Consider the following 24131-nt stretch of genomic DNA (forward strand, 5'->3'; position numbering starts at 1 on the left):
CCATCTAACTTCTTCAGATAACTTCACTACCAAAAACGTGTAATTACTCTGACACATCTATACCACAGCATAAAAGCAGCAGTCCTACCCTGCATTGCAGCAGATGCCTTCTGGGTAAATTGTCCCCTGATTGACCCCCGACATACAGACAGGAAACATCCTATGGATGTGGAAACCTGACATGTGTCCCATTCGCTTGAATGTTTGCTGCATTGTGGAACAGTTTGTAATGAACGACACATTTCCCCAAAACGTCCTTGTAAATTCTTGAACAGACTTTGAGGTACGTTTTCTCCCGTTTGGTGGGTGTGGTGAGGTGTGTCTTGTAGCAATGAGTTACGTGTTTAAAGGGCAGTGGCCAGGCTGACAACATTCCCCAACCCACAACCCAATCACTCCCCGTTTTTAAACTGGTCGTTCAGTACCGTTTCCGTACAATTGAGTGTTCCAGAACATGAAATCGTACTGTACATAGCCCTGGAAACCTCCTCATTCAGCCCGGCTCGTGAATTCCTCCAGATTATGCAGGTTGACGTTTATTTTCACGAGTCTTGTCCTGGAGGCAGAACTGATCGATTTCCCTTTAAATAGGCCAGCTGCAAAGTCAGAATTGTATTTATTGTAAAAATTCATGAAAAATTAGCTTTTTGGTCTTAATTTAAGGTTACGGTTAAGCATTAGGGTTCATTGGGGTTAGCAATGTGGTTAAGGTTAGGGTTAGATTTAAAATTGTATGACTTTGTGGCTGTGCTAGCTAGTGACCACTCTGCAGAGCTGCCTTCAGAACAAGATTCATGACGACAAACGCTAACCTGCCCAGATTACATACATGACCCATTCAGTGATAAGGAAGTGATAAAAAAAACTAATATAAAAGACATATAGAGGAGATTATATCCTGCTGCGCTCCCCTTTTGATCTGGGTTACGTCCCAAATATCCCCTACACTCTATTCCCTCTATAGTGCATTACTTTTGACCAGGGGGTTTCATTTGGGACGCATACCTTAACTCGGACCACATGGCAGAGGGAGTGCAGATGCAGAGAATACAAATTTAGCATTGGTCCGTTTGATGAATGGCATTTAATATATGTATGAGTGTTCTGTAATCAGCCTGCACATGCCCTGTGACTGAGTAAGAGGTTGTGTAATTGGTTGCTTGTGTGTGTGCGTGTGTGTGTGTGTGTGCGTGCGCACATGCATATGTTACAATCCTGCAGTATGTGCATGTGTATGTGTGCGTGCAATGTGTGTGTGAGAGCAGATTACATCTCACACTGGAGAGAGACATTGCGTTTGAGAACGCAAATAGTATTTTTAAGTGTTCCTTACACTGTGAAAAAATTCTGCATATTCTATAGGAGTATTTTTCACTGAAATCCCTCAGTCCATTATGCGTTGCCATGGATTTTTACTTTATTGTTGAATAATTTGAGAGAAAAAAAACGTTATACTCTGTGCTGAAATATCACTCTACTAAACCTACAACTGAAGTCATTAAGGTCAAGACTACCAGGCTTTTTCATGTGTGTTGTTTTCTTACTCATTTCTGTATCTGTACAATGTGTTCTTGTCTGAACGGGTCTAACTTCTGTCTCTCCAGGTGTGTGCTCTACTTTACCAGGGTTGTCATTTCCTTTGCACATTCTGATGCCTGAAATAGAGTGTGTGTGTGTTGCTGGCTGTTCACAGCTACCTCGCCACACACAGTGTATGTGTGTGTGGTGTCCCTGGTGCTATGACCGCAGTCGTGTGTGTCCACGACAGACACCCCTGTGTGTGTGTGGGTGAACTGTGCGCCGTAGTTGGTCCGACATGTGTGGTTGTGTGCGTGTAAGTGTCTGGTGTGTAGCCATGCTGTGTGCTGGCCCGGTCCACCTGTGTGCGTAGTGTGGTCCCGCGTAGTGCGGCCAGTCGCGCGCCCGCACCGCGTCCGTGCCTGCTTGCCGGCGCTGGGTGTGCCTCGAAGGAAACCGCGATAGGTTTCCCTTCTCCCATCACAATCTTTCTAAATCTGTACTGTCCTTGCCTTCTGTATACGTTCTGTCCTCTCTCAGCTTTTTCTTTCTGATCACGGGTGTTCTTGTATCATATAGCCAGACTGTATAAGGGAGCGCATTTCACCAAATGCTTATCCTGCTATGAAAAAGAAGTCTCACCATTTGTCTGTGTGCTTCTCATGTACTGTATGTGGTTTGCCTTAGTTTCACTCAAGGTTTCATGGGTTTTCTGAGTTTCTCTGAAACCTGTTTGTGTGTGTATTTTTTGCTGTGATTTTTTTCCGTGTGTGTGTGTGGTGTGTGGTGTGTGGTGTGTGGTGTTGTTTGTGTGTGTGGTGTGTGTGGTGTGTGGTTGTGTGTGTGTGTGTGTGTTGTTGGGAGTTGTGTACGTGTGTATGGTGTGTGTGTGGTGTGTGTGTGTGTGTGTGTGTGTGTGTTGTGTGTGGTGTGTGTGTGTGGTGTGTGTGTGTGTGTGTGGTGTGTGTGTGTGTGTGTGTGTGTGTGTGGTGGTGCTTGTGTATGTGTGTGTGTGTGGTGGGGGATTGTGTATGTGTGTGGTGTGTGTGTGTGTGTGTGGGTGTGTGTTGGTGTGTGTGTGTGTGTGTGTGTGTGTGTGTGTGTGTGTGTGTGTGTGTGTATGCATGTGTATGTGTGTGCGTGCTGGAGATAGATCTGTGGCGTGGTCAGTGTATAGCTCTGTGGTCAGTGTATTAGACTCTGTGGTCAGTTTAGCTCTGTGGTTCATGTTTAGCTCTGTGGTCAGTGTTTAGCTCTTCAGTTATAGCTCTGTGTCAGTGTTGTAGCTCTGTGGTCAGTGTTTAGCTCTGTGGTCAGTTTTAGCTCTGTGGTCAGTTGTATAGCTTGGTCAGTGTTAGCTCTGTGGTCAGTTATCTTGGTCAGGTTTAGCTCTGTGGTCATGTTAGCTCTGTGGTCAGTGTATAGCATGTGGTCAGTAGTCTGTGGTCAGTGGTCAGTGTATAGCTCTGTGGCAGCCATTTTGCGTGTGAGTCTCTGACTCTGAGTGTATGACTAGCTCAGAGTCAGTGATGTCAGTGATGTTTGATTCACACCCAGCCTCTCTGCTCCTCCAGTGGCTCTCTAAGAAGGAGTCAATGGGCAGAGTAAATGTGGCCTGACTTAGCTACCGGCAGGACACTGTCAGCTCTGTGTGCATAATGAAGTCTGCTTGTCAGCCAGGGAGACTCTGTCTGTGTCCAAATGGCACCCTTATCCTTTATAGTGCACTACTTTGACTCTGGTCAAAACTAGTGTGATTTCTAGGAACTAGTGTTCCATTTGGAGCGTAGCCCTGACTCTGTAATTCCATCTAATACATGATGGGAAGGGAGGGGCTTAAGGGCATGAGAGTAGCAGGAAAAGGGAGGAGTGTGTGTGTGTGTGTGTGTGTGTGTGTGTGTGTGTGTGTGTGTGTGTGTGTGTGTGTGGTGTGTGTGTGTGTGTGTGTGTGTGTGTGTGTGTGTGTTGTGGTGTGTTGTGTGTGTGTGTGGTGTGTGTGGTGTGTTGGTGTTATATTCATGTATGTACTGTATGAGAGATGTTGCTATGGTGTTCTTTGGTGTGTGTATCAATGCACTGGCTTTTGTCTCCATAGTGTTCTCTTCACTTTCTCTTTTATGGATAAGCGGAACTATTTGCCTGTTTTACTCTCTTTGTTTCTCCTTGTCTTCTTCCTCTTCTTCTTCCTCTTCCTCCTCTTTTTTATCTTCTTGTTTTTTCTTTTTCTCTTTTATGTTTATTCCTTCCATCATCATCGCACCCCGCCATCCAAAAAACAATCCAAACCTCACCAAATCCTCTCAGATCAACGAGAAGGTTGGTTTCTTTTCACTCTTCACCTTCCTGCTTCTCCTCCGGTACCCCACAGTGCACCCAGGGTCAGCGGACTGGAGCCTGGCAGCACCCACGGCATCAGGCTGGGTGCCAAGGCCCGTCCCGGCCTGATGGGCCTCTCAGGAACCTACCTGCCTTTACCAACCGGAACCTCCTATGTGCATCTCCTACCTTGTCCCTACCCCTCAACCATACCACTGCTATGCTGCTTGCCTCCACCCTCAACCATCTACACTGTTATATGTCTTTGAATATGCCTGGCATGGATGGGTCTTCTCTGTTAGCTTCAGTCTGTCAAGTCTGGACCTTGTCTGTGTTCTCAAGTGATCCTCACCTCACCTGGGGTGTGTCTATTCCATCCCACCATCCGTCCAACCATGGTTGTGTCCCAAATTGGCACCCTAGTCCCTATATAGTGCACTGCTTTTGGCCAGAACCTCATGGGGCCTGAGCCCTCACATCTCTGCTGCCCACAGGCTCTCACTAATCTAGCTGAATGCATCACTCACCTTCCGTTACCTCTCATCCATCTACATCAGCTGGTAGCATAGCTCTCCACCATACAATCTTAGAGAATACAGAGACATAAGGATCATACATTGACTTTGCCCTATCTAAGATAATCACTCAATGCTGAATCATGAATAGGGGTTGGATGTGGATTTCTTTCTCATCTAGGGAGTAACAATAGGCTATCAGTAGAAAGCATTGCAGCCTTGGCTATATCCATTGTTTATGATATCTTGAAAATGAGGAGCGTGTGGGCTCTGAGTGATAGAACGGTCAGGTCTTATATTATTTCGACACCAGCCGTGTGGTTTCTCATTGGCTAATGGTATTAATCCTGGGGTCATTGAACACATATAGGAATGTTGCATGAAGCTTAAGAGATCAGAACTATTTACATAAAAGTTCAAATTTCAATATTTTCCTTTTTCCCAACCACCCTGGAACGCTTAACCTATTTAGGAGAGAGTGTTGTGTTATTCTGGTTAACTGGGAAAAGCCTTCAGAGTTTTCGAGTGTTTAAATGGGCTAAATCAGCTTTGATTGTTTATTTTGGAATCAGTATTCAATTTGGGCTTCCAGATTTAGTTCACAGAACAGTGAGAGCAGAGAAAAACAGGGTGACGGAGAGACTACGGCGGAGAGGAGGATCATTATTCTTTAAAAAAAATGTTTCTTTATTTGAAGGACCCAGTGTGTTTTCCCATTTTTTTTCTAGTCTGTCTTTTCAAGCTTAAAGCTGAGGTGAGGAGTTGTCTCTCTGTAGGGGAGGTAGATAAGAACCGTCTCAGCCACCCGACCCTCCTGCCAACTCATACATCAGCTAGGCACTTTCCAAAATGGAGATCCGTGCTAACAATTTACCTCCCAATAATCCCAGACAGTCTAATGCCTTTTCTCTAATAAAGCACTATATTTTGGATAGATAACCAACTCCTTCCTCTCCTTTGTATTATTCATAAATACTTACTTAGTTACTTTCATTGATAGAGAAGGAGCTGCAGGAGATGCTGTAATCTCTTTCTCTGCCTCCTCTCATTGCCAATATATTATTTTCCCAGTTCAGTTGGCTAGGAATCTCAACTCTCCATTCTATCTGCTCCAAACAGATAACAGAAGTAGCTTTCTGCATGCTTGTAGCTTTGTCAGAAGACAATTGGTCAGAATAGAGAAATATTCAAAGTCCATGTAATGTATGATATACAATATGTTGTACTGTATACCAGTACACATTAATGCTTGCATTGTGTGTTACACATCTAATTGAGCATTATGCATTCCCATGTCAAAGTGCATTCCATGTCAAAGTTTCTGTCAGAGAGTTTCCAAAGCCATAACCCATAGTATTGAAGAGACTGTTTGGTGAGAAATGTTGGTTCTCTCTTCTATGTAAGATGTTGGTAGACCAATGCTCCTAGATCCCAGCACAGAGTATAAAGAATGGACGAGAACCTCTTGTTGGACCTGGAGCTCATCTTGTAACCAGATGACTTCTTCATGTTGTTGTTTGTTTTGTTTACTTGTTGTACAGCGGTCAGTAGAATCCCGTTTTAGTCAATACAGTGTGGTCTTGCAGTAGCTCCGCAGGCAGGCAAACTGAAGTTGAATAGTTTTACTGACATCGATTAGACAAGGACTTTGAGTTGGTCTGTAAATTACTACAGGGATAGTTGTGTAATTGTTTATTATATGACCATTTTGTGTGATCACTCAAGCATGGCATCATGATCGTAGCTGCTATATAGCTAGCTAGTAATGTGCTTGATGCTTTGTTTGCCTTGTGCCTGGGCTGCTGCATGCCTTGCTTGACAATATCTGTGTGCCAAAAATGTGTGTGCAACAACGATTGTGCTTTCACCCCCCCACACCCTCCACCCCCTACCGCCCTCAGCTCCAAATCCTTACCTTTTCTTTATCAGGACTCTGCTTCCAATCCCAAATCCTTCCTTCCCTCCCTCCTTCTCTCCCCCTCTCTCTCTGTGGCATGCCAATGAAGATAAGAGTGTGTCTGCATTATAACTGCCAGCTTCTCATGTTGCTACTGCTGATACTACTTCCTCTGATACTAAAACTGCTTCCTGTGAAACCAGTGACTAAACCCCACGGCGTTCTCCTGCTCCCTTCTACTGCGTGGAGGATGACATTAGTTCTCTTCCTCCACCACTTTCTGGTGACCTTTATCCTTTGACCTGTACCACCACCTCCATAGCCAATAATAATCGAGATAACCCCTTGTTATAACCTTTCTGAGTCACTCACTCAGTCAGCAAATCAACACTAACCATTGTGTGATCATTTTCCATATCCATGGGTAACCTCCAACCTCCTCATCCTTCTAATAATGTACACAGTGACTAATGTTGGCTTGCTCTAATTCCTCCTTCTATGCCCTGCGCTGCCCAGCATGTCACTTTGACACCTTGCAGACTCCAATCTAACACATTGGTGCATTTCCTCTGAAAAGCTGTGAGTCACTCGACCATTGGCCTCAAATTGATTACAGAGGAATAGATGTACACATCTCAAAATCTCAGTGTTTTCGTGACTTGAATAAATCACACTCAGACTTTATGTAAGGTTTGGTGCATACATAGATTGTGCACATGGCACACATCCATGCATGAACACACACATACAGTGCATTCGGAAAGTATTCAGACCCCTTGACTCTTTCCACATTTTGATACGTTACAGCCTTATTCTAAAATTGATTCAATGTTTTTTTCCCTCATCAATCTATTCACAATACCCCATAATGACAAAGCAAAAACAGGCTATTCTACATTTTTGCTTATGTATATAAAAAATATTTAAAAAATGAAAAATCACATTTGCATAAATATTCAGACCCTTTGATCAGTACTTTGTGGAAGCACCTTTGACAGCGATTACAGCCTCGAGTCTTCTTGGTTATGACACTACAAGCTTGGCACACCTGTATTTGGGGAGTTTCTCCCATTCTTCTCTGCAGAACATCTCAAGCTCTGTCAGGTTGGATGGGGAGCATTGCTGCACAGCTATTTTCAGGTCTCTCTAAAGTTGTCAGATCGGGTTCAAGTCCGGGCTCTGGCTGGGCCACTGAAAGACATTCAGAGACTTGTCTCGAAGTCACTCCTGCTTTGTCTTGGCTGTGTGCTTAGGGTCGTTGTCCTGTTGGAAGGTGAACCTTTGCCCCAGTCTGAGGTCCTGAGCGCTCTGGAGCAGGTTTTCATCAAGGATTTCTCTTTACTTTGCTCCATTCATCTTTCCCTCGATCCTGACTAGTCTCCCCGTCTCTGCCACTGAAAAACATCCCCACAGCATGAAGCTGCCACCACCATGCTTCTCTATAGGGATGATGCCAGGTTTCCTCCAGATGTGATGCTTGGCATTCAGGCCAAAGAGTTCAACCTTGGTTTCATCAGACCAGAGAATCTTGTTTCTCATGGTCTGAGAGTCCTTTAGGTGCCTTTTGGCAAAGCAGACTGTCATGTGCCTTTTACTGAGGAGTTGCTTCCATCTGGCCACTCTACCGTAAAGGCCTGATTGGTGGAGTGCTGCAGAGAAGGTTGCCTTTCTGGAAGGTTATCCCATCTCCAGAGAGGAACTCTGGAGCTCTGTCAGAGTGACCATCGGGTTCTTAGTCACCTCCCTGACCAAGGCCCTTCTCCCCCGATTTTTCAGTTTGGCCAGGTGGCCAACTCTAGGAAGAGTCTTGGTGGTTCCAAACTTCTTGAATTTAAGAATGATGGAGGTCACTGTGTTCTTGGGGACCTTCAATGCTGCTGAAATATTTTGGTACCCTTCCCCAGATCTGTTTCTCAACACAATCCTCTCTTGGAGCTCTATGGACAATTCCTTCGACCTCATGTCTTGATTTTTACTCTGATATGCACTGTCAACTGTGGGACCTTATATAGACAGGTGTATGCCTTTCCAAATCATACCCAATCAATTGAATTTACCACAGGTGGACTCCAATCAAGTTGCAGAAACATCTCAAGGATGATCAAAGGATGGAAACAGGATGCACCTGAGCTCAATTTCTAGTCTCATAGCAAAGTGTCTGAATACTTATGTAAATTAGGGAATTTACATTTGTTATTATTAATACATTTGAAAAATTTCTAATAACCAGTTTTTGCTTTGTCATTATGGGATATTGTGTGTAGATTGATGAGGGAAAAAATGGATTTAATCAATTTTAGAATAAGGCTGTAACATAACAAAATGTGGAAAAGGTGAAGGGGTCTAAATACTTTCTGAATGCACTGTGTGCGTACAAAATCTGAGCCTGGGCTGAGGTAAGGTAAGGTGAATACAGTAGAAGACATAGGCTTAATGAAAAAGGGATTTTGTTATGTTGTGTTAGTGTAGCACCAGGGGGGGGGGGGGTAGAGGAAGAGAGGGAGTGAAAGAGGAATAGCAACCTCACCTCACACCCCATGCAGCATTCAAGTCACATAAAACTGAGCTGTTTGTATTAGAGGAATAAAACTACCATTTTGGTCCCCTGCCAGTTTGGAGAGATGTATCTGCTGGCCAGCCAGGGCTGGTGGGCCCTAGAATAAGTACTATATTACTACTTTGCCTGCATCATTTTGCTGTGGTAAGGAAATAAGCAAGTCATTTCTTTGTCATGATGATAAACACTGTTTTTAAGAGAGTTGTGATGTGAATAATATTGCCTCTATTTTATCTTCAAACACAAAACAGAGGTCTGCTACAGAGTTCTCCTCCCGCTTCCCAAATTAAATTCTGGCTACATCGCAAAAGGCACCCTATTCCCTACATAGTGCACTACTTTTGAACAGAACCCATTGGGCTCTGGTTAAAAGTAGTGTACTATATAAGGGATAGGGTGCCATTTGGTTCGGTGTTTTGCTGCAACCTTGGATCTTTCCTGTTCAAAGAGAGATGAAAATGGGAACGTTAGTTATTTATAGGTCTCATTCTCAGACAGTATCATACTGCTGCTTACTGATGATCAAGAGTCTCAGCGCTGTCTGAAAGGGGATAGTTTTGCGGGTGTCTTAATGCGAGTTCCTGCAGATCTGTGTGTGTTGGGAGATCAATTGAGAATTGAAACGTCAAGGCCTGGTTTTGGCTGCTTGCTGTGCTTCACCTGCAGGATGATTTACAACCTCCGCTCTGTGAGGTTATAGCAACAGAAATACAGTCGTAAAATATGAGATTGGCAGTAGTGGCACCCTGATACATCTAAAAGTTTTGCAACTCGACTTTTAAAAAGTTTCCTCTTTCTGAGATTTTGACCTGAGATCACTCTAAAACGTTAAACGGAATGGCCCATAACTTTGGCCTAGAGCCAGCCCTCTCCCCTCGTCTCACTACCTCTCTATCTATTTTTTTTATCTCTCTCTCCTCTCCTCCTCCTTCCCTTCTTCCACCCTCTGTCGTTCCCTCTGTCCGCCACGTCACGTTCTCAGGCAAGGCCAAACTCCGTGGGAATCCGTGTTAATGTCAACCATCTGTATCACAGACCCTTATGGTTCTCTCCCGCCTTCTTTTCCCCTCCCACCCTTCCTCCCACCCTTCCTCCCACCCTTCCTCCCAGCCGGTCCCAGCAGATAGACAATGCAGCGCTTGTATTTACAGAGAGGACGGCCTCCAACACCACCACTATGTTCTCTCTCAAGATTACTATCTCCTCTCTTGTCTCACTCATTGAATGACTCACTGAGCCCATGCAAATACTGGACATTAATTTCTCTAAGTTATTATTCACTTGGTTGTAACTAATTAACTTAAATACTGTACGTGATTGAGCCAAAGGAAGACATTATGTGTGCATAGTACAGAATCCTCTTTCAGTTTCTTTGTTCAAAGAAGTACCGCTCCCAAATTATACAACACTAGCTATACCCTGCTGTGTTTCATTTAAGTTGTCAGGCAGTGCAAAGTGAAAATGTTATTCAGTGTGAAAGCCTAAGGATCTGTCCCAAATGGTACCCTATTCCTTATGTAGTGCACAAATTTTGAACAGGGCCCATATGGCTCTGATCAAAAGTGGTGTACTAAATAGCGAACAGGGTGCCATTTGGAATGCAGGTCAGATCTGTCATAAACCACTACATCTCTCCCTGTTTATCTGACACAGCATGTAGTTCTCCCCTTCTACCCGGTGAAAAGACTGTAAGCCACCATCTAAGCCCCTCACAGCCGGAATATTCACAATTTGCGCTTAAATGATACTTTGTGAGTCACATTTCGTGACCATTCTTAGCCTCCCATTCAAGGGGTGTGTGAGCACTTTATCTGCTATGCCATTGAGCTATGTATGTTTAATGCATACAGAGAGAGGAGCGTTGCAGCATTAAGTCAGATGTAATGAGCTGTACTTCCCAGCACTTAAGGGGATTTCTAATGCTGTATGGGAGATAACAATGTTCTATTCACTCGCACTTAGAGACAGAATGAGTGGTAGTTAGCTAGGTAACTCTGAATATGGCAGGGAAGCGTTAGCCTAGCAGCAGCAGTATCTATCTCCAGGTGCGTCTTAACCCACATATCAAAGCAGGAAATCCAAATGCACTCGTGAGAAATCCAGCTTTAGGCCTTAGCCTTTTTTTCTCCAAAAATAACATGAAAGGGGAGGAAAGACCTGTTTCACAGTTGCGTAATAGATATATGTAGTACATGATTTGGCTGAAGTTTCCCACCCTAACTAACTATAGCAGGGTTGCCGTATGCCTCTATTGTCCCAGAGAACAGCATACAGCGACAGCCAGGCCTGACTATCAAGGTATCAGGCTATCCCAGCCGCCCATGCATTGTCCCCCATCAAACCTCCAGTTCCTTGCCCACTCACCCTCCTCTGCTCTCCACCTGCAGTGCGCCGTGTGCCACCCCGGTTCTCCATCCCGCCCACCAACCATGAGGTGATGCCGGGTGGCAGCGTGAACCTGACGTGCGTGGCAGTGGGAGCGCCCATGCCCTACGTCAAGTGGATGATGGGAGTAGAAGAGCTGACCAAGGAGGAAGAGATGCCCATTGGGAGGAACGTGTTGGAGGTCACCAACATCCTCCAGTCTGCCAACTACAGCTGTGTGGCGATATCGTCACTCGGCATGATCGAGACCACCGCGCAGATCACTGTCAAAGGTGAGAGGGCTGGGAAAAGTGTGAGAGAGGTTGTTTGGGATTTTGACTGTTTGTTGTGCATGGGATGCAGTGAGTTAGCTAAGTTGGGTATCTAGAAAAGTAGCCCTCATTTAAGATCAATATGTCAACAGATGGATCAAGATCCAGATCAACATCCATCTGAGATATTTTATAGTGAAGAGGAATATAAGATAGACATTTTAGGTACAGTATGTCTCTCCATGTCTTAGACTGCACTATCAAATCTTAGTAAACTATAGCTCAAATTGTATTTTAAGTTTTGCTACAGAAGTCTTTGTTTCTCGTCTCCAGTCATCTGTCTGTACGTCTCAGAGAGAGTCTGGTAAAGGGGTCGTATTTAAATGACTAATCCCTCAGACACCAGATGACAGTGCATGCATTCATATTCTCATCAATAATTCAACATGGCTGAGATTTTTCTTTCCGGAAAAACCAACGATGACAAACTACTGTAGCTCGCAAAGCATCTCGAGTTTACTTTCCCATTACAAAGTGATCGTGCTTTCAGGAAATAGGTCTAGTCACTGTATCTATTATGTACATTTTTTAAATAAAGGGCTTAGCTATAGACTAATGATTCCAAATATAATTGGTAATAGACGACTTTGTTAGTTACATGTGAAATGCTTGAAAACAAAATACGTTATCATAATATCTCTCCCTTTCTCTGAGGTGAGTTGAGCAGCCATGAAATATGGAGAGAAAGTGAAGTCAGTTCATTCTCCTAGGAATTGTTATTTGCACTCACTGAAACAACACATAATATCAGTGTGAGTATTTGTGATGCTTGAATACCTATTAGTCTAATCAATCGTTAATTCACTAGAGTTATTAGAGAGAATCTCAATTAGTTTTATGAAAGATGAGTTTTGAACAGAGGGAAGTCTACTTCTTCACTGCTGACTTTGAGAATGAGTGGGGTCCTATGGCAATACTAAACAAACACAATATGACTATCAAAAAGCAAATAATACGGTAAGGGAAATACATAAACACATATCCAAAAACTCCCCAAATTAGCTCATGATATCACTTACAGTGTTGCCAGATGGTGGGATATTTTCAACTGTTGGTAGAGGCTCTCTCTCCTCTAGAGACTCCTACTGATGAATAAGTATTCTGCATAAAAGGCCCTAACGTCATCTAACGTCATCTATCTTAACATCACTCAGCACTCAGAGTTATACTTTAGAGGTTTCACATTGTTCAAAGACAAATAATGCTTCCGTCCAAAATGGTACCCTATTCCTTACACAGTGCACTACTTTGGATCAGAGCCCCATGGGCCCTGGTCAGAAGTAGTGCATTATATAGGGAATAGGGTGCTATTTGAGATGGAGCCAGTAATAGCAGATGTTGAGAAAGGCGTCGGGAGTCAGGCGCTGCAGCTGTATGAGGTTGTTCTCTTGCTCTAATACCTCTCGGTTGCTAATGCCCGTCTCACGTCTGCAAGGCGAGCTGTTCTCCCTGTTTTACACTCCAACGCCTCTTACTTTAGCAGATCCATTTGGACTCTGACAGCGGTACTTTCATATACAACACAAAAGTGATTTAGCATCCATTTTCAACCAAAATTGTATTACAATGATGCTCTTTCCATTTGCGATGGAAATAGGAAAACCTGGGAGAGCGTGTACATTACCATTACCGTGAGGATGTACATCTTGTGTTTCAAACTCAAACGCTATGCCAGTGTAGAACACAATAGTATTATATTATACTCTTAAATGTTATGTAATTTGTCACTTTGCAATTCCATAGAATGTCAAATAATTGAAAAACACCACAAGAAATCCTAGCACAAAACCAGCCAGATAACTTCCATTAATTTCACTCCATTTTACATTGAGTCAGTCTGCTTCAGTCTACTTTCTATTTGGGTTATTTATATCAGACTAACACCAACTGTTCTTCAGTATCTTTAGACGGTTAATATTATAATTTTGTATTGATACTCCTTTACCTCACATTGAACACATTTTTCATTTTGCCAAAGGGAAGCCTCAAGCCCTGAAATTGTTTTTTTGGATCAATATATAAATAAAATGAAAATAGAAAATACACATTACTCTATTCATCTCGCTATTCAAGACTCTCAGGTTAATTGAAGGAGAAAGTTTTGCCCTAGATAGCAGAGAAGGAGAGAAAAGGCTTTCTATTCAGAGCGAGCGAGAGAGTGAGAGTGTGTTCTGAATGGTTGGTGTTTTGCCTGTGAATAGGCAGAGTGGGTGTCACACTGGGTGAGAGACTTTGCTTTGAGAGATAATGAACATGGCTGGCTTGGCCCCTCCAGTGACAGGTGAGGGACTGAAAGAGACAGGCTTCTGAATAGTGATTGACTGATAGGATGTGAGTGCTGTCCTTCTCGCTCTTTTCACTCTTGTTGCTGCTCACAGCTCTGGGGCCTGCATTAGTGAGATAGAGCACTTTCAACCTATTTAAGGCCTTTAGTTGTAGTATTCTGTTAGCAGGACTGGACGAAGGATGGTGGAATAGAATGGAATAAAATAGAATAGAAAAGCAAGAGAATAGAGTAGAATACAATGCAATAGAATAGTATACTTTATTGTCCATTAAAACAGAAATGTATCATTTGCTGTTGTAATCTTCCATGACCTGTGTATTACTCTCCCTCCACCTGGTCTGTCTGACAGCCTTGCCCAAGCACCCCACCTCCCTGATCGTGACAGAGACCACAGCCACCAGCGTCACCCTGACCTGGGACTCTGGGAACCCTGAGCCCGTGTCCTACTACGTCATCCAGTACCGGGCCAAGGTCTCTGACAACAGCTTCCAGGAGGTACAGTCCAATGATTCCAGTGGATCAGTGGGTTAGAGTATGGGGCTAGCAACACCAAGGCTGTGGGTTAGATTACCACATGGTTGTGATTTCAATTCCCACGTGGTTGTGGGTTCTCTTCCTGCGTAGGCCACAAATACTAAATATATGTGTCAGGGTCAATGTTGACAGTTCTGTAAGTCACTTTGGATAAAAGTCTGCTGAATTATCATATGTCATATTATCATTCTATTTTAGGTGGACGGAGTAGCCACCACGCGCTACAGCATTGGTGGCCTCAGCCCCTACTCCGAGTACGAGTTCCGCGTCATGGCGGTGAACAACATCGGGCGTGGCCCTCCCAGCAGCCTCGTGGACACCAGGACCAGTGAGCAGGCTCCATCCTCTCCACCGCTGGCTGTACAGGCTCGCATGCTCAGCGCCTCCACAATGCTGGTCCAATGGGAGCCGCCTGAGGAGCCTAATGGACAGATCAGAGGGTAAGATATTATATTAATATATAATACCCTCTGACCATGCTCTAACCCACTGAGCAATATTACTGAAGCCTTCATAAACCCTTTATAAGTCCTATATGCTTCATAAAGCATGTACACATTTCATACACCTAGGTTACACCTAACATGTCCTTTCGTCTGATGCTTTATCAAATATGTGTATATTTTTCGGTTCATTTTCTAAACCTTGTTGATGGATTGATTGATTTTCTAACCCTCTCCTCAGGTACCGGGTGTACTACAGCTCAGACCTCAGAGCCCCACTGAGTGGCTGGCAGAAACACAACACTGACGACAGCAGACTGACCACCATCTCCGGGCTGACCACTGATATCACCTACAGCCTCAGGGTGCTGGGGTTCACCTCTGTAGGGGACGGACCTCCGTCTGATGTACTGCAGGTCAAGACCCAGCAGGGCGGTGAGCGGACACTCTGAAGTAGTACACTACCTAGTACACTACCTAGGTTGTGGCATGTACAACTTATGTAGTTGGGGAGAGCCGAGTGGACACTGTTACTTATGAAGAAGGGACACTACCTAGGTGGTGAGTGTACACTGTTACTTATGAAGAAGGGACACTACCTAGGTGGTGAGTGGACACTGTTTACTTATGAAGAAGGGACAACTACCTAGGTGGTGGTGAGTGGACACTGGTTACTTATGAAGAAGGGACACTACCTAGGTGGTGAGTGTACACTGTTACTTATGAAGAAGGGACACTACCTAGGTGGTGATGTACACTGTTACTTATGAAGAAGGGACACTACTAGGTGGTGAGTGTACACTGTTACTTATGAAGAAGGACACTACCTAGGTGGTGAGTGGATCACTGTTACTTATGAAGAAGGGACACTACCTAGGTGGTGGTGTAACACTGTTACTAGATAGGACCAACCTGTGGAGTGACACTGTTACTTATGAAGAAGGGACACTACCTAGGTTGGTGAGTGTACACTGTTACTTATGAAAGAAGGGACACTACTAGGTGGTGAGTGTACACTGTTACTTATGAAGAAGGGACACTACCTAGGTGGTGAGTGTACACTGTTACTTATGAAGAAGGGACACTACCTAGGTGGTGAGTGTACACTGTTACTTACGAAGAAGGGACACTACCTAGGTGGTGAGTGTACACTGTAAAGTATAAAACAGGGTGCACTTTGTGTGTTATGTCTGTTTCAGCTGCAGGCCAAGTCTCCCCAATAGAGGTTTCACTTTTCACTGAGTGAATATCCACATCCACAAGGACATTATCTACTGTGTCCTCAAAGTACAACGTAGATCATGTCTACTCCACAGTTTCCTCCTCTTCTGACACCTCTGAGAAGAAAAGTGATAAAGTGATGAAGTGCCCCAGAATAGTTTGTAGTGCAGACACGCTCATCTGAAATGGCTTCCTCTGTACTGAAGACTTACTCTAGATTTTAAAGGTATATTGTAGCCACTTGTGAAAGTGTTCTGTATATTTCTGATATTTGTGAAACCGCTGTCTCAGCGCCATAACAGAGTAAAAGCACAGCACCTGTGTCTCACAGCATGTCTACAGACTCTACAATAGTCTATATGATTCACTTTGTACCAATTCTTTACCCGTCTGTCTAAAGTGTGCACTTCCCTTTGTGGGAAGAAAATAACTGGTGTAAGATATTCCGATGCTTTTAAATAGATGGGGAGGAGTGCATGCTTTAGGAGAATAAGGATGTAACCCCTATGTATTCTGAGAGCAGTGTTTCATCTCTCTTTCTCTCTGCCTGTAGTACCAGCCCAGCCATCTAGTTTCAACGCCGAGGCAGAGTTGGACACCCGCATCATGCTGTCGTGGCTGTGGCCTGTCCAGGACCAGATCACCAAGTATGAACTGATGTATTGGGAGGCTAACTCTGGCAACAAGGTAAATGGCTGATAATATCCTAACTGATGATACAATCCGTCTACTCCAGGAATATTGTTATCTGTCTCGAAGAACAACGGAAAATCATAGATGTTTCTGTTATCCTTTACTCTGTTTGTTGTCTTTCAGGAGTTGCAAATGCAAGCTAGGATCCAATAAGTAATTCCTACTTTGTGTACCTTTTATCTACTTTTCTCATTGTGCTTTTTGAATACTCTCTCGTGACAGGCATTACATGAATAGAGTAGCTAGCTAGCTAGTGGCACACAATATTTGTTTTTGGCTCCTGGATTCCGAGACTTTTACTAACATCTCTTCTGCCTATTTTCTCCCTCAGCTTCATGTGACCTTCCCTCCAGCGGGGTCCTATGCTGTGGAGGGTCTGAAGCCAGACACCCTCTACATGTTCTCCCTGGCTGCTCGCTCTGAATTGGGCCTGGGAGTCTACACCCAACCCATCGAGGCCAGGACTGCCCAGTCCAGTAAGTGCTGTACCCCAACTCCCTGACCCAAACTTACCGTTCTTTACCTCTCTTTACTTGGAGCTGGACTTACTGTTGGACAATAGGGGCTGTTTTTGGTCCCCACCCCAATGCCCAGACCCACATGATGGCCTTTTCTTCTTCTGCGGAGTCCAGGTGGGCAAAAGGTAGGTCATAAAGGTAGGTCATAAAGGTAGGTCATAAAGGTAGGTCATAAAGGTAGGTCATAAAGGTAGGTCATAAAGGTAGGTCATATTTTGCGGTCAGTTGTTAGTTGAGTAATTGGGTTTTTCTTTATTTTGAAAGCATGCTAAAGTACGTGTCTTTGACTTCTACAGAGCTTGTGAATTGAGGCCAGAGCAGTAAGAATCTGTGAAAATGTCCTCCTCTTTTGGCACTTACCAGATAAAGCACTGACTCTTTTACCCACTTACCACAGGAAGAAGACTGGTCATCTTTTAAAGCCTGCACCTCTAACCCACCTGATCTTAAAGGAACAATTTGAAAATAATACGCTCAGTGGTTCGTGGACATTTCACAGAAATACGCTTGTTTTTGTGAGAAGTCTTCGAAGAACAGGAATGTCGCATTAGTGTGTAAAGTGTATACTAAAATATGAAAACACTAAATATCATGTCTTAAAATATCTTTATTATTTTATGTTCTGCGGATTTGAGAAGAAACATGACAAGTTCAATGGGAAAGTGAGCCAGTCAGGTAGTTCATTCTTGCACAGCATTCATCCTAGCTGACATCATGCTGTGCAATTTTCCTTTTTTTTACCACTTTTACAGACTGAATTTAAAATGTATTAAATTGAACTTTTGTGTCACTGGCCTACACACAATACCCCATAATGTCAAAGTGGAATTATGTTTGTAGAAATGTTTACTAATTGATAAAAAATGAAAAGCTGAAAAGTCTTGAGTCAATAAGTATTCAACCCCTTTGTTATGGCAAATAAGTTAAGGAGTAGAACTGTGCTTAACAAGTCACATAATAAGTTGCATGGACTCACTGTGTGCAATAATAGTGTTTAACATTATTTTTTAATGACAACCTCATATCTGTAACCCACAAATTCAATTATCTGTAAGGTCCCTCAGTCGAGCAGTGAAATTCAAACACACAAGACCAGGGAGGTTTTCAAATGCCTCGCAAAAAAGGGCACCTATTGGTAGATGGGTAAAAAATAATTTTGAAAAGCAGACATTGAATATCCCTTCGAGCATGGTGAATTTATTAATTACACTTTGGATTGTCTATCCAAACACCCAGTCAATACAAAGATACAGGTGTCCTTCCTAACTAATTTGCCAGAGAGGAAGGAAACTGCTCAGGGATTTCATCATGAGGTAAAGAGTGACTTTAAAACAGTTATAGAGTTTAATGGCTGTGATAGAAGAAAACTGAGGATAGATCAAAAACATTGTAGTATCTCCACAATACTAACCTAAATAGAGTGAAAAGAACGAATATTGTACAGAATACAAATATTCCAAAACATGCATCTTGTTTGCAATAAGGCACTAAAGTAAAACTTAATTAAATGTGGCAAAGAAATGTATTTTATTTTCTGAATCCAAAGCGTTATGTTTGGGGCAAATCCAACACAACACATCACTTAGTACCACTCTTCATATCTTCAAGCATGATGGTTGCTGCATCATGTTATGGATATGCTTGTCATCGGCAAGGACTAGGGAGTATTTTAGGATAAAAAGAAACAGAATATAGCTAAGCGCAGGCAAAATCCTAGATGAAAACGTGGTTCAGTCTGCTTTCCAACAAACACTGGGAGACAAATTCACCTTTCAGCAGGCCAATAACCTGAAACACAAGGCCAAATATACGCTGAAGTTGCTGTTCAAGACGCCATTGAATGTTCCTGAGTGGCCTAGTTACAGTTTTGACTTCAATTGTCTTGAAAATCTATGGCAACTCTTGATAATGGCAGTCTACCAATGATCAACAACCAACTTGACAGAGCTTGAAGAATTTTTTAAATAATAATTTACAAATATTGTACAATCCAGGTGTGCAAAGCTCTTAGAGGCTCAGAAAGACACTGCCAAAGGTGATTCTAACATGTATTGACTCAGGGGTGTAAATACTTGTGAAAATGAGATATTTATGTATTTAATTTTCAATAAATGTGTTATTTTTGTTATTATGGGGTATTGTGTATAGATGGGTGAGAGAAAAAATATATGTAATCTATTTTGAATGCAGGCTGCAACACAACACAATGTGGAATAAGTCAAGGGGTATGAATACTTTCTGAAGGCACTGTAAATGCCAGCAATGTGAGGAACATTCCTTGTCCCTATTTGCAGTCAGTCGATAACAAACCACTGCCCATAGGCCATTGCACATTTTGACAAATAGTATGATAAACCCAGTGCGTCACATTCTACTGAGTACATAGATACAAAACATGCTCATTTCCATTGTGATGCAGAACCCAGCAACCTAAAACAGACTGCTGCACAGAAGGCACGGCTACATCATAAATGTCACCATCATTTGTTATTATAGTTTATAATGAAACATGGCACCGTACTGTACTATACGTCTTTATGTATGGCCTCGGCATCCACCAACACAATCACTGTCACCTAACCGACGCTAATAACGCTGAACAGCTCCCCCTTAATCGAGTTTTTATCACATAACCAGACCCCTACGCCACACCTCTGCTATTGTCACTGCCTCAGCCTCCTCTCTGCTCCCCTCACAGCGCTGAGCGTGGTCTCTCCAGGAGATCTAGGGGTTGGAAGCTGAAATATTTATGACAGGTTTGCCAAAGGAATCAGAGCTTATTCTTAGCCATTTGTTTTACTTGTCAGCTGTGAATGCCTTCCTGTGTGGAAAGGGGAGAGCCAACCTGTGTCCCAAATGACACCCTATTTAGTGCACTACTTCAATGGACCCTGGTCAAAATTAGTCTACTAAACAGGGAATAGGGTGCAATTTAGGATGCAGACCCAAACACTATACAGGGCTTTGGTTCCCATAGGAACAGAGGTCCCTAAAATGAGGCCTCTCTCTCTTTCGCTCCCTGTCTCTGAAGTCAGTCTCTTATCTGCCTGCTCACTGACACACAGAGCCACTGAGTCGCCATTTCAAGAAAGGTGCTGCCACGGCAGAGTCCAGCAGGGCTGCTCTTTCACGCTTTCTGCTCTATTCCCCTTGCTTCTCCAAATCACTTTCACAATTATATCACTATATCTGTCCTCAATATTCTCACTCCCCCATTCACCATGTCATATGATCTGTCTGGCCCTGTATTTGTTATTTGCATTCTTTTATAGCTATATATCTCTCTGCTTCTCCATCTTTTTGTGTTTCTTACAACTCTGCTCCTATTTGAAACATATCTGTTCAATCTGTCTCCCACACATAGACTCTCTAACTCTCATCTACTCCCTCATGAATATACACATAAAGGTTCAGCTGAACAGCAGGGAATTACTCTGTTGCTTCCCAAATGGCACTCTGTTCCCTATATAGTGCACTACTTTTGCCCAGGGCCCATATGGAATAGGGTGTCGTTTAAGACACATGCTCTGTTTTTTCTGTCTTTATCTGTATTTGAACTCTGTTAATCACTTGGGCGTCTGTATTCTAAAGGAAGGAATGGCAAGTCAAGGATGAGCCTTTTAACACCAACCAACCAAACATGACTCATATTGAAAGTATATTGTGTCCTGCTTCCTCACTGCTCTGGCTGCCAAATCACAAGCAGGCATGTTAAAGGTTCTTTTCTACACAGTGGTGCCTCAGTATCCCTCACCCACCCACTACCTTCCCCTTGTTCGTACTGGGTTGTGATATTCTGAAACATGTATTTTGCTCATATTGTGTGTTGTTTATGTGTTTAGTTGTTTTTCATTTTTATTATGTGCCTGTTTTACATTTGAAGTATTTTATTTTTCTTCTGCACTGGGGAGAATTGTGAGAGACTATAAAATAAAATAAACATCTTTAATAGAAGCATAATCCCTATACACCTACTATAGCTCATTTAGAAACTACACACCTGCTATAGCTCATTTAGAAACTACACACCTACTATAGCTCATTTAGAAACTACACACCTACTATAGCTCATTTAGAAACTACACACCTAATATGGCTCCATTTAGAACACACACCCTGCTATAGCTCATTTAGAAACTAGCACACCTACTAGCATCATTTAGAAAACTCAACTACACCTACTATAGGAGCTCAATTTAGAATAATACAGCACTAGTATAGCTCATTTAGAAACTACACACCTAATATGCTCATTTAGAAACTACACACCTATTATAGCTATTTGAACACACCGTACTAGCCATTTAACGACCGCCTACTATAGCTCATTTAGAAAACTACACACCTAGCTATAGCCATTTTAGAAACTACAACACATACTATAGCTCATTAGAAACTAACAACCTACTATAGCTCATTTAGAAACTACACACCTAATATAGCTCATTTAGAAACTACACACCTACTATAGCTCATTTAGAAACTAACACACTACAGGCTCATTTAGAAACTACACACCTACTAGCTCATTAGAAACTACACACCTACTATAGCTCATTTAGAAACTACACCAACTATAGCTCATTTAGACCTACACACCTACGCAAGACTCATTTGTAGAAACTACACACTACTATAGCTCATTTAGAAACTACACCTAAGAGCTTATTTTGAAACACATTTCAGACTGCCATTACACACATTGATATCTAAAGCACATTGTAGCGAGTTTACAGACGGTATAGTATATTGGAGCTCTTCCTCGCAGTCCAGAAAGGCGTGGTAGTTCATCCCATAATGGTACCTATTCCCATTTACGATGTAGTGGCACGTTGTCAAAGGTAGTGCGCTATGAGGGAATGGGTGGTATTGGGAGTGCACTCGTGTTCCATCCTCTCCGCTCCCTCTGCTTGACCCGCAACCACCGTCCTGTGTCCCGCCCCGCCTTTCCCTCAGCCGCCCTCAGCCCCGCCCCAGGAGGTACACCTTCTGAGCCTCAGCTCCACCAGCATCAAGGTGAGTTGGGTGGCACCCCCTGCAGCCAGCCGCCATGGGGACATTGTCCGCTACTCTCTGGCCTACCAGGCCGCCACCGGTGAGGACCTGGAGCGCCAAAAGGTGTCGGGCATCAGGGCAGATGTTTCTAGTTACATCCTGGAGGGCCTGGAGAAGTGGACGGAGTACCAGGTGTGGGTCAGGGCTCACACGGACGTAGGCCCAGGCCCAGAGAGCCCCGCGGTCAGGATCAGGACCAAGGAGGATGGTACGTCCATTGTTGGGCCCCAGACTGGGGCTTCCTTCCCTGGCGAAGCACTTCTGGCACTAACCCAGCTTGGTCCTGGGTCTCTACTACTGCTAATACTGCTACTACTGCTGCTGCTGCTGTCCCCTGGCCTGTCTCTGCCTCTGTTTGGCCTCTCTGCTCCTCTCTGCTGTGGTCAGGCTGGAGACTACTTTCCTAGCACTAAACCAGCCCTACTACTGTTATTACTACTGCTACTACTACTACTACTACTACTGCCACTACGGTTACTACTACTGCTACTGTTACTACTACTACTACTGCTACTTCTACTGTTACTACTACTGTTACCACAGCTGCCACTACTGTTACTACTACTGTTACTACTACTGCTACCTCCACTGTTACTACTAATGTTACTACTACTGTTACTTATACTGTTACTACTACTGTTACCACAACTGCCACTACTGTTACTACTACTGTTACTACTACTACTACTGCTACCTCCACTGTTACTACTAATGTTACTACTACTGTTACTGCTACTGTTACCACTACTGCCACTATTGTTACTACTACTGTTACTACTACTGTTACCACAACTGCCACTACTGTTACTGCTACTGTTACCACTACTGTCACTACTGTTACTACTACTGTTACTGCTACTGTTACTGCTACTACTACTGTTCCTACTACTGTTACTGCTACTACTACTGTTACTACTACTGTTACTGCTACTGTTACTGCTACTGTTACCACTACTGCCACTACTGTTACTACTACTGTTACTACTACTGTTACTGCTACTGTTACTGCTACTGTTACCACTACTGCCACTACTGTTACTGCTACTGTTACCACTACTGCCACTACTGTTACTACTACTGTTACTGCTACCACAACTGCCACTACTGTTACTACTATGGTCACTACTACTGTTACTGTTACTACTACTGTTACTACTACTACTACTGCTACTTCTACTGGTACTACTACTACTACTACTACTACTACTACTACTACTGCTTCTTCTACTGTTACTACTACAGTTACAAATGATGCTACTGTTACTACTACTGTTACTAATACTACTACTACTACTACTACTACTACTGCTCCTGCTGTTACTACTACAGCTACTACTGCCGCTATTGTTACTACTATTGTTACTACTACTGTTACTACTACTGCTACTTCTACTGTTACTACTACTGTTACCGCTACTGCCACGAATGTTACTACTACTGACACTACTGTTTTACACTACACTACTTCTACTGTTACTACTACTGTTACCGATACTGCCACTAATGTTACTACTACTGTTACTACGACTGTTACTACTACTGTTACTACTACTACTACTACTACTACTACTATTGCTACTTCTACTGGTACTACTACTGTTACCACTACTGACACTACTGTTACTACTGACACTACTGTTACTACTGACACTACTGCGTTCAACCCCTAGCCTTTACTACTACTTTCCCCAACGGCCTATCTCTGCCTCTCTCTGGCCAGGCAAGGCCCTCTTTCTCTGGCCACACTACTGACACTAACCCTGCACCGGGATTCTTCTACTACTACTACTCTTCTAATGCTACTACCTCCTGCTGCTCTACTCTTTCTAACGGCCTGTCTCTGCTTTTCATCCTGTTTCTGAGTGTGCTAATAATTTCTCT

General features: G+C 43.3%; 1 protein-coding gene across 1 annotated transcript in view; it reads left to right on the forward strand.

Moving 5' to 3' along the window:
* Positions 1 to 24131, forward strand: part of LOC111975557 (receptor-type tyrosine-protein phosphatase F-like) — a 172065-nt gene that overhangs the window by 12790 nt on the left and 135144 nt on the right. Inside the window, 7 exon segments of the mRNA XM_070447653.1 lie at positions 11191 to 11460; positions 14136 to 14281; positions 14519 to 14760; positions 15005 to 15198; positions 16538 to 16671; positions 17009 to 17162; positions 22162 to 22458. Of these exon segments, the coding sequence (XP_070303754.1) occupies positions 11191 to 11460; positions 14136 to 14281; positions 14519 to 14760; positions 15005 to 15198; positions 16538 to 16671; positions 17009 to 17162; positions 22162 to 22458 (1437 nt within the window).

The sequence above is a fragment of the Salvelinus sp. IW2-2015 genome, linkage group LG16, assembly GCF_002910315.2.
Source record: "Salvelinus sp. IW2-2015 linkage group LG16, ASM291031v2, whole genome shotgun sequence".
Taxonomy (NCBI): domain Eukaryota; kingdom Metazoa; phylum Chordata; class Actinopteri; order Salmoniformes; family Salmonidae; genus Salvelinus; species Salvelinus sp. IW2-2015.